Consider the following 17,314-nt stretch of genomic DNA (forward strand, 5'->3'; position numbering starts at 1 on the left):
TATTGTCTATCAAAAGCTTTTATAAAGCAATGCTATCTACTGAAAGATGTTGCTAATAACTAAATTAAACAAAAATTCAAGTGTTGTACGTAAAGGAACTGCTAACAGTAATTTTTAAATAACAATTAATTGAATAAACAACAATCTGTTCTTTAATTGAATGAACAAAAATCATTCACATCTTTAATATGGTATTAAAGTAATTTTGAAAATTTGACTAGTGAAAGATATTTGAGAATATATGCAAGTAAACAGGGGTTAGTACAATAATTATAAGTTTAGTATTTTAAAAAAAAAAATTGTGAAAGTACTTTAAATTTAAACATCAAGTTAGGTTGTGTTTATGCAATTTAGAATATCAAGATACTTTCATAATTAAATTCTTAATTTTTTCACAAAAAATTTATATACATACCAATGGAAAGTTTGCCTCAGAATTATTTTTACTTTTGTGTGCTGAAGTCATTGCTTGCTGTGATGATGTTAAACCTGATACACACACATGAAGTGACATTGTATCCAGAAATCTTAATTTAGTACCCTAGAGAAAAATAATAAATGGCAAATACAAATTATATGCATATTAATTAACTTGACAATTTTCACATATCTATTAAACAATTAATGCAATAATAATAATAATAATAATAATAATAAACTGTAAAAAAAATTACTAATATCACAAAAAAAAAACAATAACCATACAATACTAGTATTATTCCAGTACAGTAGTTCTTGCAGAGATTACACTCTAGATGGGTTGATAACCCTTCAAAGTTGTTGTGTGATTTACTCCAATCTGAGTGAAACTCCAGTGTATGGCAGTCTTAACATTATCATGGAACCTTAACATAATGCAGCCTTAACATTATCATGGAACAGATCACACTCACCATGTGCACACACAAATTTGGATAAATACAGGGTGTTTGTGTGTGTGCATTTAAAATTTTAACTAGAACACAGGCATGCTTATATGTTTTTGTGGCAGCTCTCATGGTAATGTTGCAATATTACCATATTGGGATATTTCTTTGTCATATTTATTTTTAATTCCTCTACACCACAAAATTGTCATCCTTCAGTATAGATCTGATTTTAGAGAATAAGAAGTAGTTTAAGAGAGATAAATCAGAAGAATTAGGGGGGGAGAGGAGCTAAAAAACTCTCATGCTTTGCCAAAATTTCTCGACAATCAATGCCGAATGGAACCTTAACATTATCATGGAATAGAAACGCACTCCCTTTTTTCATGAAACAAATCTTACTTGGTAAATCCTCTTAATCAAACAATCTAGAACTTTTACATAGTACTCCTTAGTCACTGATTTATCTACAAGAACAAATTCCTTGTGACTTACTCCTTTGCAATAAAAGAAATATCACTTTTCTGATTTTTGAAGATTTTTTGTCTCAAAAAAGGACACATGCTCTGTCAATATATTGGATCATATTCAAATCGCCACAACTCATCATGTTACAATTCAAGTGAGCAAAGGAAAAACTGTCATCAAAGTTTGAATGAGTTCATAACATGCTTTAAGTTTAAGCAGCTTTTGTTCATTAGTCAAAATGGGATCATATCAATTCACTGCATGACAATTCAGTGTACAACAATTCGCTGCATGACATTTCATTGAATGCGATAATTTGGTGAAAGACAATTCGTGGCTACAACAATTCAGTGTATCAGAGGATCAGAAATTAAATATTTTGATGACTTAGAAAGGAGGAATGCAGAAATTGAGAAGAAAGAAAATCTTTTTTTTTTATCTTTTTAAAATTTTACTATTTTACTTTTCTTCTTCTTTCCTTTTTCTTCTCTTCTTCTTCTTTTTTCTTTTAGTTTTCTTCTTTTTTTTTTTTTTTGCTCTTCATTCTGTCTTGCTCTTTATTTGTTGCCTTCAGTTCATCATAACAAGTGTTTCTTGACTAATTTTTTCTTCTTTAGATTTCTTTTTCCCTATAGGTTTCTTGGGCTTTATGACTTTCAGAAAGATGTAATATTCCTCATCAATATCTTGGTCCTGAGCAGTCTGCAGAAGCTCAAACTTGTTCTTAAGTTCCAGTACATACTGCTTTTTCTCCTCTTCTGTTATCTCAAAGACCTTTGTGTTATTTACTCAAGTCAGTTTTTTCCTTTCCTACATCTATATCAAGTGTACATCTTACCATTCTGTGATCACTTCCAACATTTACCTTATTCAGAACGGTAACATCATTCTTCGATATATCTTCTGTAAGTGAGGATGAAGTCGATTTCATTAGTTGTTAATCCATTTGGACTCTTCCATGTCCACTTTCTGTTGACCCTTTTCTTGAAAAAAAAAAAGTGTTCATTACTGACAATCCTTGAGATTCTGCAAATTCCACAAGTCTTTCACCTCTTTCATTTCTTTCACCAATTCCAAAATTTCCTATAGTTCCCCTTTCTGCACTGTTTTGTCTTTTTCCAACCTTAGCACTGAAGTCCCCCATAATAATAGTGTAGTGGGTTTTCTGCTCATCTAGAAGACTCAATTTCGGTGTACATTTCTTCAACCTCTTCATCATCATGGCTCGATGTTGGTGCATAAATCATTATAACCTTTAGCTTGTACCTCTTAGAAATCTTGAGTATTAGTCTTGACACCCTTGGTGATGTACTTTTGAATTCCAAAATGTTGCTTTTTATATCTTTATGGACCAGAAACCCAACTCCACTCCTTTCACTGTTTCCATTGGTGTACAGCAGATTTCCACTTGATAAACTTATAAGTGATTCATTTCTTCTTCTTCTTTCAGCCAAACCGATGATATTCCAATTCACATTTTCTAATTCCTTTTCCAGCTCTAATATCCTGTCTTCACCGATGAGCGATCTTATGTTGTAACAGGCCAAGTTCAGTTTCCGTGCATGGCAGTCTGGTCATACCCAGAGATTCTTAGCACCCTCTGCTTCCACTCTGATCCTCTCGCTGCCATAGAGGGGGAGTGAAAGCCACCTACGTGATGTAACAGGGCTTATCATCGAGAAGGTGTGCATGAATGGATTTTAGGGAGGTAGGCCAACTGGACTTCTTCTGTAATAGAAAGATATTGAATCCATCAGTGTTTTAGACAGTGTCTGATAACACACAGAATACCTGTACCCCCTCTAAGCCCCTTAGAGGGGGCAAAGCACATGATATCCTATTTATGATATATAAAAGACCTCGGCAAGAAGTAAAAGGCAAAAGATGTCACTGTCCCTTGATAAAAGATAATAGTAATACGGAATTGGGAATACTCTGTTTATCTCAGAAGGTGTGGACTGGATAGCTTGGCAACTAGGTATCATGGGGTGAAGGGAATATATAAGGCTCTGAAGGGAATGAGCAAAATGATGGGAAAGGTATGAATGACAGATTTTTTTTTTTTTTTTTTTCATGATGCAAAAAAACTCCACTTGCTTGCATCATTTAGCCATTATAGTACTAATGCTATAGTGCTTTCAGAAGGTTAGCTGGACCTTTATATACTGTACTGTATATGATATTTGAATCTGCTAGTGCCAGTTCACTGGTCTGTTCCCTCAATGTATATTGTGATCACTCAGCTAACAGATTTTACACTAAATATAGTACCAAATACGGAGGATGCGTAAAGGTCAGGGAATGACCACCGCATATTCTGGAGCAATATGGCCTTAGTTGCTAATGCTCCTAAAATCCAAATAACAAACAAACAACAAACTAAATATAGTTTGTGTTCAAAATTTTAATAACCATTGTTAAGGGAGCAGAGTACAATAGAAGGTAAATTAGGAGTGGTGACACTGTAACTTGGCTTCTTAAATTAAGCTCTGAGAGAAGAAACTTAGGTGTACTTCAACTTTTACATATTCTTTTTTATATTCATTATTTTTACAAGTACAATAAAAGTCTGCTATAACAAAAGTTCAGTATATCCAAAAGAATAAAAAAAAAAAAAAAAAGACTCACTATATAATATTAATGGCTAGAAAGCATATAAATGCAATAAATTCAGAAAATCTATTGTATATTCACCTTTTATCACCCTAATATTATATCATTCTTCTACTACACATTAACAAAAATTAATGCCTAATGTCACTAAGTAACTTCTATCTTCTCATCCTTCAACACATGCATGCTACTAAGTACTAAAGGTTCTAATACCATTCATGTTTAGGATTCTTCATAAAAAAAAAAAAAAAAAAAAACTGAGATGATATCAGCATATTGATATAACACAGAATGAAGAGATGCAATAATATCAATTAATTATTATTGGAGCAACTTTGAGAATAGTCTGAGCTACATATAAACAACAGTAGAGAGGGTAGGTATGCTAAATAAAAAAAGAAGATAAAATTAAATGTTACCATCTTACTCAATGTAATATCGCACAGAATGAAATGTAATGATTAATTCAGTTGTCATATTATTACAGCATTCCATATAAAAGGAAATATTACACACTCTGCATCTTACTGTCTGGAAATATTGACATATTCTCCTGACACAATAAGATGCAATGAACCATAAAACACACCTGCATTTTAGAAGGCAAATTTTAGGAAAAAATATTTTATTGCATATATTTGAAAGATGTTGTTATTTGTTGTTATTTGGTTTTTTTAGAAGCATTAGCTACTAAGGCCATATTGCTCCGGGGGATATGCGGTGGTCATTCCCTGTATCCTCTGTATTTGAAAGAGATTTTCAAGTGCTTACTAAAAAAATGTTACTGAAGAACACCAAAAACTTTGTCACTGCTGTTAATCTCATCATTACTAATTTTTGATCACCCATTTGCATTTTCTTTTGTGAAATTGTTGGTCGCATCATTCGTCCCGTTGATGTCAAATCATGATTTGGTGCTTCCATTTAGTTGTTCCATGCATATTATATTTTAAAGGGTTGTTAATTAAAATTTCCAATGGTTGCTGGCTAAGACCTGGAATTATAGCTAACTTGGTGTTTAACTCAACAATTGTCCTTTTTGTTGTCTCCATTACATGTGACCCAAAATGGTTGAATTACAGCTCCTTCAGAAGGCTGTCTGAACATTCTGACTAATTTCTCCAGCTATGGTAAGAGATAAATATACCACTGCCTGCACCTAGTATACCTCTGACCCATAAGGGACAAGAAAATACAATAAATAAATATTTTTTATACTCCAGGGTGGTCATATTGAATCAGCAGAGTTTACAGCTACTAGTCGCAGTAATCAATACTATATATTTTTAGCACTATAAGTGCAAACAAGTGTGTAGGATTCACTGCCTGCAAATTACACACAGTCATAGTTCGCCACATATTGAAAATAAAATGTTAAAAATCAGTTTATTTTTCATTACACGGGCAAGTGATAAAGCATGAAAATTGATTTGATACTACCCATACGTACCTCTAATATATATTGCTCTTTCACATATGCTCTGTCAAAGGAAACATTATGGCCAATCACAAGTCTTGGACATAGTTCTTTATTATTTGGTCTCACTTGACCAGACTTAGTCTCTAATGGAATAAGATCACTAGAGGATATTCCTTGTGACCAAGAAAATTGGTCTCTTACAAGCCTATCACTACACCAAGAATACCTAGAAGAAAGAAAACATTTGTTAAATATTTAACTATAATATTTACATAATATTTAACAGAGGTCTGAAAATATCGATCTAAATTCTTTAAAACAAGAGACTCATTAAAGAATTAATGAAATTACAGGCATTTATCATATTGTTAATAATAGAAATGAATTAAAAGTCAAAAATCTTTACTGTAAAAATTGCATGTTACACCATAACAAGTAAACAAACAATAAGAACTAGGTTCATATTGTCTGTTTACATCAATGTGACAATTTGAGTGCTTAAAGCAGGCATAACGCCAGAATAATGGTGCATGGAATAACGGAATACAACCTCGGTTCTATTTTGTTAGTTTTTGGAACAAAAGGTAGTGATTATTATTATTATTATTATTATTAGCCTTATAGTGCAAGGAAGCCTGAGGCTTTTGCTGCACTAGCCAAAAAAAGAAAACAATTCTGAGTTACCCATGAGAGAGAGAGAGAGAGAGAGAGAGAGAGAGAGAGAGAGAGAGAGAGAGAGAGAGAGAGAGAGAGAGAGAGAGAGAGAGAGAGAGAGAGAGAGAGAAATAGAACAATGATGATATCCAGCTCGAGACCCTGGATGTGCCAAGTCTATATTCACCAGATGTGAGCCCCTGGGTGGAACAGGGGCACTTGTACTGCAATGTCAAAATGACTGTTGATCAACTGATCTATAGTAATATTTAAAATGCAATAAGACAATACAACTTGAAATGCAACTTTGAGACTCTTCACAGGTGCCTTTCCACATTTGTAAAAGGCCTGGGATTGGCTCCTATCAAGACAAGAAATTGTTATGGACTTTTTCACATTATAGTCATGTTTACTGGTCTTGGGCATGGATTAAATCAGGTTCGTCCAGCAAAACAAGAAAACTGACTGCAGAATAGAATACATGCAATTCACAGCCATTATACAAACTTTTCAAGATGACACAAATGAGTTAAAAAAAGGTTTGATGAGAGTCATCATGGTCAAATAGCTGTGCCTTAAACAGAGGTCTGCTTCTAGATGCTACTGTCAATTAAAAACTAGTGCAAGATGGACAAAGATGTGACTTCATAAACAGCAGTCTGTAGTCCCATGTAATCATTAAACTACTGTAGACTGTTCTTAGAAGCAAATTCAAAACAAAGCTCTGCTCCTGAATGCTACTGACAATTACATATGAAGTGCATGAAGGACATTGTAACATGGGTTACAGCAACCTGTAGTTCTATGTCACCATAAAATACTTCTGACAGTGAACTCCTAAGCAATGTATATCATTTCCTACACATTACGATAAAGATACTGCTTTTTTTTTTGTTCTCAGCAGTGGTTTGAGGTCCTATCTGCTAAGGAATATTTTGGCTTGAGCAGAAATTCCTTGGGACCTTGAATTACTTCCACTACCCAGAACATAATCCTGAAGAACTGATGAATTCTCCCTCAAGATTAGTTTCTTACTATTGCTGTGATGAGTCTCTACACCTGCATCACACCTCTGTGTGCAAGGCAAAAATAAAGAAGGCAATTTTGGGAAAATAATATTTTATTTCATATATATCTGAAACGAAATGTAAAAAGCGCTTACACAAAAATGGCAGCATAGAATGAAGCTCTTACTAGTTGTAGAATGGCAAAAACTTGTTGTCCTTACTTCCACAACCTGATGTCACAGTCTGAACTTTTTTTAAAAAAAAGTATCATCTTCAATGACATAAGGGGCCATTGCTGATTCCACAGACCTTGAAAGGTCTGACAACTGGCTCATGATTCACACTAACTCCCACAAACTTTTCACCCACTTCCATACCTATAAATTGTTGATCACTTTATTCTTCTTGTAGGTATCAAATCATGATTTGATGCCTACATTTGGTTCATTCCACAAGAACACTTTGAACGGTTTGTTAATGGCTGCATTGGAAAACCTGGAATCACAACCAACTCAGTGTTTCATTCAGGACAGTCCTTTTCGTTGCTTCCATTGCATATGATATGAACATGTCACACACTGAAAGAGCAAGCTTTTCAGATGACCACCACTTTACCATCTTTCTCTAACCAAAACTGGAAATAAAAACATCATTGCATGCACCTGGTATAAATAATTTGAGACCATAAGACTCAGGGGAATTTAAAACAAATTTCCAGAAATAATTATTTGAAGTGTACCTTATGGATCGAAAAATGCGGCAATTCTGACATCATATCTTTCACTCAACCTGTTAAAAAACAAATCTGTTTCTTAACCACTAACGTTAATAAATATTGAAATATGAAGACAAATTTTGAAATAAAGAAACTTAAAAAAATTGAGCTTTGCAAAAACAAGGGTTGCAAACAATGACACAGTTTGTTCTTGGAGCCCACAAACTTACACCTAACAGTGCTGTCTGCCTCTAAGACCAGCCTCCTGAAAATTTGAAACGAAAAATGTGTTTGTACTTTATAATTTCATTTTAAATGGAAAATTTCTAACATAGTTATAAAAGCATCCAAATAACAAATTACCAAGCTTTATTAGACACAGCTGTTGCAAGTGTTGGGTAATTTCCTTCTTGCATACAGACTTCCACATCAAACACTACTGAGAGCTCTAGAGGATAATCAACTGCTTCAACTTCCCCACCTGCACAATAACGTGTCCAACCTGGTCTAAATTCCCACTGTTTAGGAATATCAGGTATCTTGAGGGAAATCAGTCTATCCAAAAGCTTTCTGTATGGTGAAGAAAATTTTAAACCTAGATAGTAAAAGTGTTCTCCTATATCTTTGCCAAATAAATGAGGTAGTGAAAGTTCCACATCAGCTAATGTTGGAATGTCCTGTGGTTAAAAAAGAAAAAAAATTAAAAATATATTACATCTTAGATTATTTTACTCTGATTTCAAAGAATGTTATGATAGTGATAAATCTAATGAAACCGTGTAAAAACAGCTCACGTTCACATTCAAAATTCTGCCGTATGGGATAATAAAAGATGTCTGTGTTACATCAACCCAAAATAAATCTCACTTGTAAAATTACTTATACATCACTCCATTTTACTCTACTACTCTTCAATTATATAGGGTGGCCACTGAAAGACTGAAGGGTTTGAAAAAGTCATAACTTGTTCATTTTTAATCTTTTTTATTTTCTTTTTTTACAGGTTATAGAGCATTCCTTGGAGATTAAAATGTGGCCACTGAAAGACTGACCACCCTTTCAGAATCTTCTGAAGCGATGTTCTGAAGATGCCCAGTTGAGCAGAGCGACGACGGGTAGAGGCAAATGGATCCTCAAGGACACTCTGCCGTACAGCTTCAACCGCTGCGTCAGTGCACACAGTGCGCTTAGGACCTCTTCCCGGAAGATCGTCAACTGATCCAGTTCTTTCAAACCACGCGATTAGGTTCCGAATCATGTTATCGCTAGGAGGACTTTAAAATATTGCTGGTATTTTCTCTGAGTTTCAATAATTGATCTTTCACTGGAATAGAAAAACCCAACGAGTTTTACTCATTGCTGGACATCATACGTAGCCATTTTAATCTCCAAGGGATGCTCTATAACCTGTAAAAAAAGAAATAAAAAAGATTAAAAATGAACAAGTTATGGCTTTTTCAAACCCTTCAGTCTTTCAGTGGCCACCCTGTATAATTTTCTCAAGTCATTTAACTTATTCTTTTATCAAGTTGGCAACATTAGAGGGTTATCTTAAGATTAGAAAATAAAACAAAGAAATGCAACACCTTTTCGAAATTTCTAATCTGGAGATAACTGGGTTGGAGGAAGGATATAATGAAATGCACATTTTTTAGAATACTAATTAATACTTAATTTGTTAAATTATGTTATTTATTAGGAAAAATTATTAATAGAACTTTTGTGATATTTTGTGGTATTTATTTGTAAATATTTCTAATTTCCAATTTAGGATTTTATTAAAGATAATTTAAAATGAAGGTTTGTAAATAGTTGATCATGGTGCATAGAGCTGAAAGTACAATTTTTTTTGGAGAACACCTATTCTAGAAATGTCATAAATTACTTGCCTGATTTAGTTCTTAAGATTTACCTCAATGTACTTATTATCATCATCATTAGCCAAATGGTGCAAGGAAGCCTGAGGCTTTTGCTGCACCAGACAACAAAAAAAAAAAAAAAAATTCTGAGTCACCCTGAGTGAGTGTAGGGAATCACCAAGGAAGAGAAGAATGGTGATATCCAGCTCAGGACCCTGGGTGTGCCAAGCCCTTACTCACCAGATGTGAGCCCCTAGAGTAGTTTACTTACCAAATGCATTTTTCATAATAAAAAATTATGTAATTCTACAATTATTTTATTTGAAATAGGGATACACTTGTGAAAAATTGTATTAGCTCAATCTTGTGACCCTGTTTATTTTTCAAGTAGTTCATACAGTGGGAAAGGCTCTTGGTTTAAAACATTGTGGTTCATGATACAAGTATTAAATAGTTTTGTAAGTTACATACATTCTAAAAAAACAAACATCATCATCATTATTATATAATTGTGCAGTCAGATTATGAAGTTTTCTGAGCAGTGCAGACAGTCTTCAAGAGCAGCTCATGGTGTCTTATCAATGATATACAGGAATTTTGCTAGCAGGGATAAAGATGTGATTATCCCCTTGTATAAGGCAATGGTCAGACCACACTTGAGTACTGTATACAGGTCTGGAGGCCTCGTTTTAGGAAAGATGTAGAGCTGCTGGAACGAGTTTAGAGAAGGGCAATGAGATTGGTGAGGGGAACAAAGGGTTGCTCTTAGCAATAAAGGCTTGGGTTCTGCAAATTGCAGCATCTGGAGACGAGGCACCAGTGTGGTGATTTGATTGAGGTGTATAAGGCCTTGAATAGTTTGAGCAAGCTCACTTCTGATGGCATTCTGCCTCTCGCTCAGATTACGCACCTGCGGGGCATAAATTCAAATTGAGAAAAGACATTTGTAGAATAGATGTGTGGAAATTTGCCTTTGGCCAGCGGGTGGTTGATTGCTGGAACAAACTTCCATTAGTCATTGTGGAAGTTGATAGATTAAATAAATTCAAGGAAGAACTGGACAAACTTTTAGAACAAATGGATGGGTGAAATGAGAAATTTTTTTTTTTTTTTTGGCTGATGCTGCATAAGCTTGCTTTCTTGCATCATATGCCTCTACTAATGCTAATCACATCTACCTCTAAATTAAAACATTCTAAGACCCAGAGAAATTACAAAACCTGGAGCTCAATAGCATGCTTAAATCAAGACTTCAAGTCCACAAATGGGTGGCAATGCTAGAAATTTATGAAAGGTTGCAAGGAATGACAGCCTTTCAACCAATAAGATTCATGATGTGTTATACAATAACACTAATCCCAAGAACTTTACTATATAAAGTTCTTGGGATTAGTGATTAGTGTTAGTGGGATTAGTTTTATATATACTTTACTATATATAAAACTCCACAAAACCAATGAAATCTTTTTTATTTATGTGAATACATTCTACATTTATTTATTTATATTTATGCATTGTATACTATTTATTTTTTTGTGGCGGTGATGTAAACAGTCATTCATTTTTATTTTTTTTCTGTTTCAAAATGGAAAGTTACAGACAAAACATTTCAAAGATATGCTTATATTGCAAAAAAGGTAATGGAATCACTAGAAAATATCAAGTCATGCCAAAAGTAATATCATATTTTTTGCATTGTCATATTTATGCAAGTATCTGTGCATCACAAGGAACATTTCTGATAATTTATGCAGACATTAAATCATAAGTCTGCATGCAAGTTTAACAGTGCTCCATTTTCTTTTCCCAGTGTTAAAAACAAGTTGGGATTCTCAAAAGAACACATTAGTCATATAATGCTTTATGAATTTAAGTAAAGGAATAACATGATTCTAGCTAAGAAAAATATTCAAGATATATTTTTTCATCACAAGAAAGCTGTCACAATGCAAGGAACTTAGTGAATAAACTATTTGGACAGACCTACTCAGTTCAATGACAATCTGCCAATAGCTACATCAAAAAGTTACTGCTATACCTGTTCAAGAACTAACTCAGAAACTCAATTTTACCCATTTCACTGTTCATCACCACTTGCATTCTTCTACATTCTTTGCTTCAAAGTCAGAAAAATTTTATAAAAATGATATTTAAATGTTTGTAGGAAGGAGAAAGCCATATACACACAGATGCTTGCGTGTATCTCTGTGCAATTAAAACTTGAAGTGATGTGGTTGTATTTTTATTTCATAAAAGAGGGAAAAAATTACCTATGAGACTGATCTTATATTTTGAAAGAATATTATAGATACATTTTAGCAAAATTTTAATTTTTTTCAGAGTTGAAAAACCTGTACATATTTCCATTTAGCATTTCTATTATTAAAAGGGATAGATACAGCTGAGTAATTAAGTCACCGATAAACCAAAATTCAGTGTAGATGAACACATTAAAAGGAAAGAAAGGAAAGAAGGTTGTTTTGACTGCTTCAGGAGAGAAATAGTCTACTCCATGGGTCTCTCAAACTCATAAGGGCTTGGGGGGGGAGCACTAAACTTCTACTTGTTAGTTTGTTATTTGGTTTTTAGGAGCATTAGCAACTAAGGCCATATTGCTCCAGGGATATGTGGTGGTCATTCCCTGACCTTTCTGCATCCTCCGTATTTGGTGGGCACGGGCTCGAACCCCGGTCTAATCAAGAAGCGTGTGCTACGCACTGCTGCTCCTGCCCATCTGGCTACGGAGGCGCCTACTTATACTTGAAATCTATATGTTATAAAAGGAGACTCTGCGTCCCTGAAAATAATCAAAATGCCTTAACACTTTTCATGTCCAACACACATAATCTAATAAAAGAAACTTGCATCCAGGAAGGTTATTGTTCCATTACAAAAGTTAATGGCTAGACTGCATTTTGACTACTGTGTTCAAGTCTGGCGGCTGCATCTAAATAAAGATACTGGGCTGCTTGAAAGAGTCAAAGGACAGATGACTGATGAGGATAGCAAAGGATCATTTATAGGAGGAGAGACTATAAAGATGTAAGTTACAGAGCTTGGAATTTAGGTATCTCAGAGGAATCTGAATGAGGTGTATAAGGTGCTGGGGGGGGGGTGCAAAATGAATGATGGCAGAATTTTCACATCAAAAACAAGGGAGGGCCATAAACAGTAATTGCATCAGTAATGGCAAATGATGTAAGAAAGCAAGTTTATACAGCATCAATCAAAAAAAACAAAAAAAAAAAAAAAAATTCCAATAATTATAAGCTATTGTGGAATGCTGACAGACCTCAGAAAGTTTACATTTCATGAGCATGTTGTGAACCAGAGGAATAAACTGTCTCCCTGGATGTCTGCAGTTGACAGGATGGCAAAATTCAATGTTTTTTTTTTTTTTTTGGCTAAAACAGCAATGCCTGGTTTCCTTACATATTCTGGCTATAATGAAACATACTACTTTTAAAAAACTCTACAAACATAACAGTATAACCTAATTCATATAACGTAAACTTGATAGCATAATATATCTCATTGCATTTGGGTATCTACCAGTTTAGTGTATTATTCTCAAGTTAAATTGAATTTAAACAGAAATCATGCCTCAGCAGCAAAGCAATGGGCTCAAAGGAGCAGGAGTGCTGTAGCTAGGGAGAGAACTGGCAGGGCCAGTTCTTGAATCATGGCTCATTGAAATGTGCTACTTGTGCGATGCAGAATGCAATGGTCCCACAAGAGGTAGTTATTGCCCGTGATTTCATTATCAGGGAAATGATAAATATATTTTGCAGAAAGGATAGGTGGAATAGGACCTGAGTATGTCTAAGAGGGGCAAAACTTGATGATGTTATAAGTAGATATCATCTTTTAATTTTTATAGTGATAACAGTCAGTGTCAGTATAGTCAGTAGTTGATGGCAGTTGTCATTCTTTTGTCTCTTCTTGGTTGAAGTGGTTTGTTCTTTCCTTTTCAAAAAGTTTTGTGAATGGTAGTCTTGGTCAGTAGACATTACTGTGGTGCAGCTTGTAATGGAGGCTCTGGGAAAGGTATCACTGTAATAGTATATCAGAGGGGGAATGTAGTTCCCCTTGTTATTTCTTCCTTGTACTTGAAACCTACAAGTTGGTTTTCTTCCCTGATATTGCATTATTGTCTTAGTACTAGTTTTCTTTCAGTTCTGTTCACTTTTATGGCCTTGATAGAAGTGATTTCCTTCTCTTGAATGCTGCTATTGCAAAATCTGTGAAAGGTGTAAAATGGGGTTTGGTATTGACTAGTCTTGTTTCCATTCCTCTTCTTAGTTCTCCTATTTCCAATTCCACATTGTTTCCAATATCTCTATAAGAGTGGCAGTTGAAGAGAACATGGTCCCAGATCTCTAGCTCTTCACAGTGGTAGTGCGGGGAGCTGGAAATTCCCAGTTGTTGTTGTTGTTGTTATTTGTTTTTTTAGGAGCATTAGCAACTAAGGCCATATTGCTCCGGGATATGCGGTGGTCATTCCCTGACCTTTACGCATCCTCCGTGAAATTCCCAGGCCATGTAATTTATCATTCAAACTCCCATGCCTTGTAATTAGGTAAACAGGGGAAGGTGGGGGGTTAAATTATGCTCTTAGTTAAGAAGCATATTAAATATAAGGCAGTGCATCCATTTGACATGGGTGGCAAGTGCAATGTTGAGTCAGTTTGATGTAACATAAGCATTGAAAAAACAAAAATTAGGATAATTAGCATTAGTATCAAAAGTAGCAAATGATGCAAGAAAACAAGCTTATAGAACATTGTCAAAAAAAAAAAAAAAACCTACCCACCTCACCAATCCAGAAAGAATGAGTGAGGTGGGTAGTTTCCCCCTCCAAGAATTTGCTTAATCCTTCCTTGAATTTATTCAAACTGCCCACTTCCACCACAGATGGAAATTTGTTTCAACAATCAACCAATCACTGGCTGAAGGCAAATCTCTACATGTCTATCCTGCAACCATCCTTCCTCAATTTGAATTTATGTTCCCTCATTTAGCCTACTCAATCCATTCAAGGCCTAAACACCTCGATCAAATCTCCACGCAGGTACCTAATCTCCAGATGCTGCAATTTGCAGAACTGAAGGTAAGAGTATCCTTTTGTTCCCTTCACCAATCTGGCTGCCCTTCTCTGCACCTGTTCCAGAAGATCTACATCCTTCCTAAAGCGAGGCTTCAAGACCTGCATATAGTACTCAAGATGCAGCTTAACCATGGTCTTGTATAAAGTGATAATCACCTCCTTATCCCTGCCAGCAAAGTTCCTGTATATCATTAGCAAACCCCCATGAGCTGTCCTTTCAGTCTGCCTGTATTGCTCAGAGAACTTCATATCTGACTGCACAATTATTCCCAAGTATTTTTCATTTTTCACTAACACTGATTGTAGTACTGTACTAAAAATATAACAATTTACGCACCTGTTCTTAGTAAAATTAGATTAAACTACACCCCACAAGCTGCAATATATGGTGCCAATATTTCAAAACCTTAAAAATTTAGGCACACTGACACAATACATTTAAATGTCGATATGCAAATGGCATAACCACAACACAAATACACACCTTATTCCACAATTTATGTTCCTTCAGATGTTCTACGCACATATTTATGACATCAGAATTAACTTCTGTTTGCACCTTGCCAAATATCTGCCTGTGTAGATTAAATGATAACATCTGAATATTAATTTCATTAAAACGAGATTCATTTTCGCTCAGAATCTTCGAGTTTGAGATCGTCGCGCACAATTCTTCAATTATAGGGTGGGATTGCAAAAATCCATGATCATTTTTGGGTAGTTGTTGTAAGCAATAACTCTTTGTCAACCGTTTAATTAAAGTCAGCATATTTATTGGCACTAAAGGGTGTAAACCTCCATGAATTTCACGCTTCTAAACAATAAACACCTTTCTGCTGGATAAATGAACCACATGTGTCATAATTTCCCGCTTGGAAGAAATAAACATACCACAAAGCGCCTCACAGTGGAATGTCCAGCAATTGTTATTATTATCTGACATGCAGCTGGGTATTTTTATGGAACTATCTGAATTACTTCTGCATAAGCCGATTGCTATAAAAAAAGCAAACATTTTTGTCCAGATTTAAACAACATCACCAATTCAGGAATTAGATAGCTGGGGCCTGACTCACATAAATATTAAGTGCTGGAAGTGCTTCCTGCGAAACTGCGCTAATAACCACACAGGAAGGAAGAAGACGCTAACGCATGAATTGGAGTATTGAAATGAATACCTACATCATGCGAGCATTCTATGAAATAACCAGGCTAGAGACCAATGTATGTATTTGCGTACAGGTCGCAAATACATACCAAGTGGATGGAACGATTCCCAGATATTCAGGTCACCGAACAGCGATTAGAGGACCAAAGAAAGACCATCGTCACAAAGAACCTAACAGCTCCTGCTATTGTGGAAAAAATCAAGCAGGATGTGAGCGATCAACTATAAAGAACAAAGAATATGGAACCAGAGGAGGAACAGCATACTGCGGAACCAGAGGAGGAACCGCATACTGCGGAACCAGAGGAGGAAGACCAAGAAGAAATACAACCCAGAGTAGCCGAAGGGGAAAGAGACGAAGTCATGATATTAATGATATTGAAATTTCGCAAGATTATTTAATGAAAAAACTTTCGAGCCTACAGACCAGTAAGGCTCCTGGAGTTGATGGAATATACCCTATAATCTTAAGAGAGGCGGCAAGCGAGTGCATTGAACCATTGAGGCTAATTATGCGAGCATCACTAGACTCTGGGGAGATTCCCTTGGATTGGAAAAGTGCAAATGTATCTCCCATACATAAGGGTGGCTCTAAAAGTGAAGTTGGAAATTATCGACCTGTCAGTCTGACTTCAGTAGTAGGGAAAATCATGGAGGCAATGATCAAGGGTGGAATTCAGGATCATTTGGATCGAATTGAAATTCTCAAGGATACTCAGCATGGTTTTGTAAAGGGAAAATCATGTTTAACAAATCTGGTTCGCTATTTCGAAAGGGTCACTCACGAGCTGGATTTAGGGAATGATTTCGACATTATTTAGATTTCAGCAAGCTTTTGACTCAGTCCACATGAGCGGTTGCTTATAAGCTGGAACAGGTTGGAATCACTGAGAAAATCCTTAGATGGATAGAAGGATGGCTTCAGGGCAGGAGGCAGAGGGTTGTGATAAATGGCTATTCCTCAGATTGGGTTCATGTAAGAAGTGGGGTTCCCCAAGGATCGGTATTAGGACCACTGTTGTTTTTAATTTTCATAAACGACATTGATGAAGGAATAGAGGGCGTTATGTCTAAATTTGCAGATGAAGTTAAAATTGGTAGAGTAGTTAATGATCACTGTCAAGCTGAGCTTCTTCAGAGAGACCTAGATAGACTTCAGTAATGGTCAGAAAAATGCAGCTGTGCTTTAATCCAACAAAGTGTAAGGTATTACACCTGGGAAACAGTAATCTCAAAAAAACTTATTCACTTGGTGGGGTTCAACTAAACCCAGTACTGGAGGAAAGGGACTTGGGTGTTACGATACGGTCAGACATGAAATTCTCTGAGCATTGTAAACAGGTTGCAAGGAAGGCCCATGGTGTCCTATCAATGATCTATCGAACTTTTGCAAGTAGAGATAGGGACGTGATAATCCATTATATAAGGCTTATGTTA

At 35.3% G+C, this 17,314-nt stretch overlaps 1 protein-coding gene across 1 annotated transcript in view; it reads right to left on the reverse strand.

Moving 5' to 3' along the window:
* Positions 1-15,478, reverse strand: part of PolG1 (DNA polymerase gamma, catalytic subunit tam) — a 117,551-nt gene extending 102,073 nt beyond the window's left edge. Inside the window, exons 1-4 of the mRNA XM_090376447.1 lie at positions 15,194-15,478; positions 8,107-8,420; positions 5,398-5,593; positions 416-541 (exon numbers count right to left, since the gene is read on the reverse strand). Coding sequence (XP_090232573.1) covers positions 416-541; positions 5,398-5,593; positions 8,107-8,420; positions 15,194-15,478 — 921 coding nt within the window. The remainder of the gene's footprint in view (positions 1-415; positions 542-5,397; positions 5,594-8,106; positions 8,421-15,193) is intronic.
* Between the last annotated feature and the right edge of the window lie 1,836 nt (positions 15,479-17,314).

The sequence above is a fragment of the Mastigoproctus giganteus genome, chromosome 6, assembly GCF_048544385.1.
Source record: "Mastigoproctus giganteus isolate SK-2022 chromosome 6, ASM4854438v1, whole genome shotgun sequence".
Taxonomy (NCBI): domain Eukaryota; kingdom Metazoa; phylum Arthropoda; class Arachnida; order Uropygi; family Thelyphonidae; genus Mastigoproctus; species Mastigoproctus giganteus.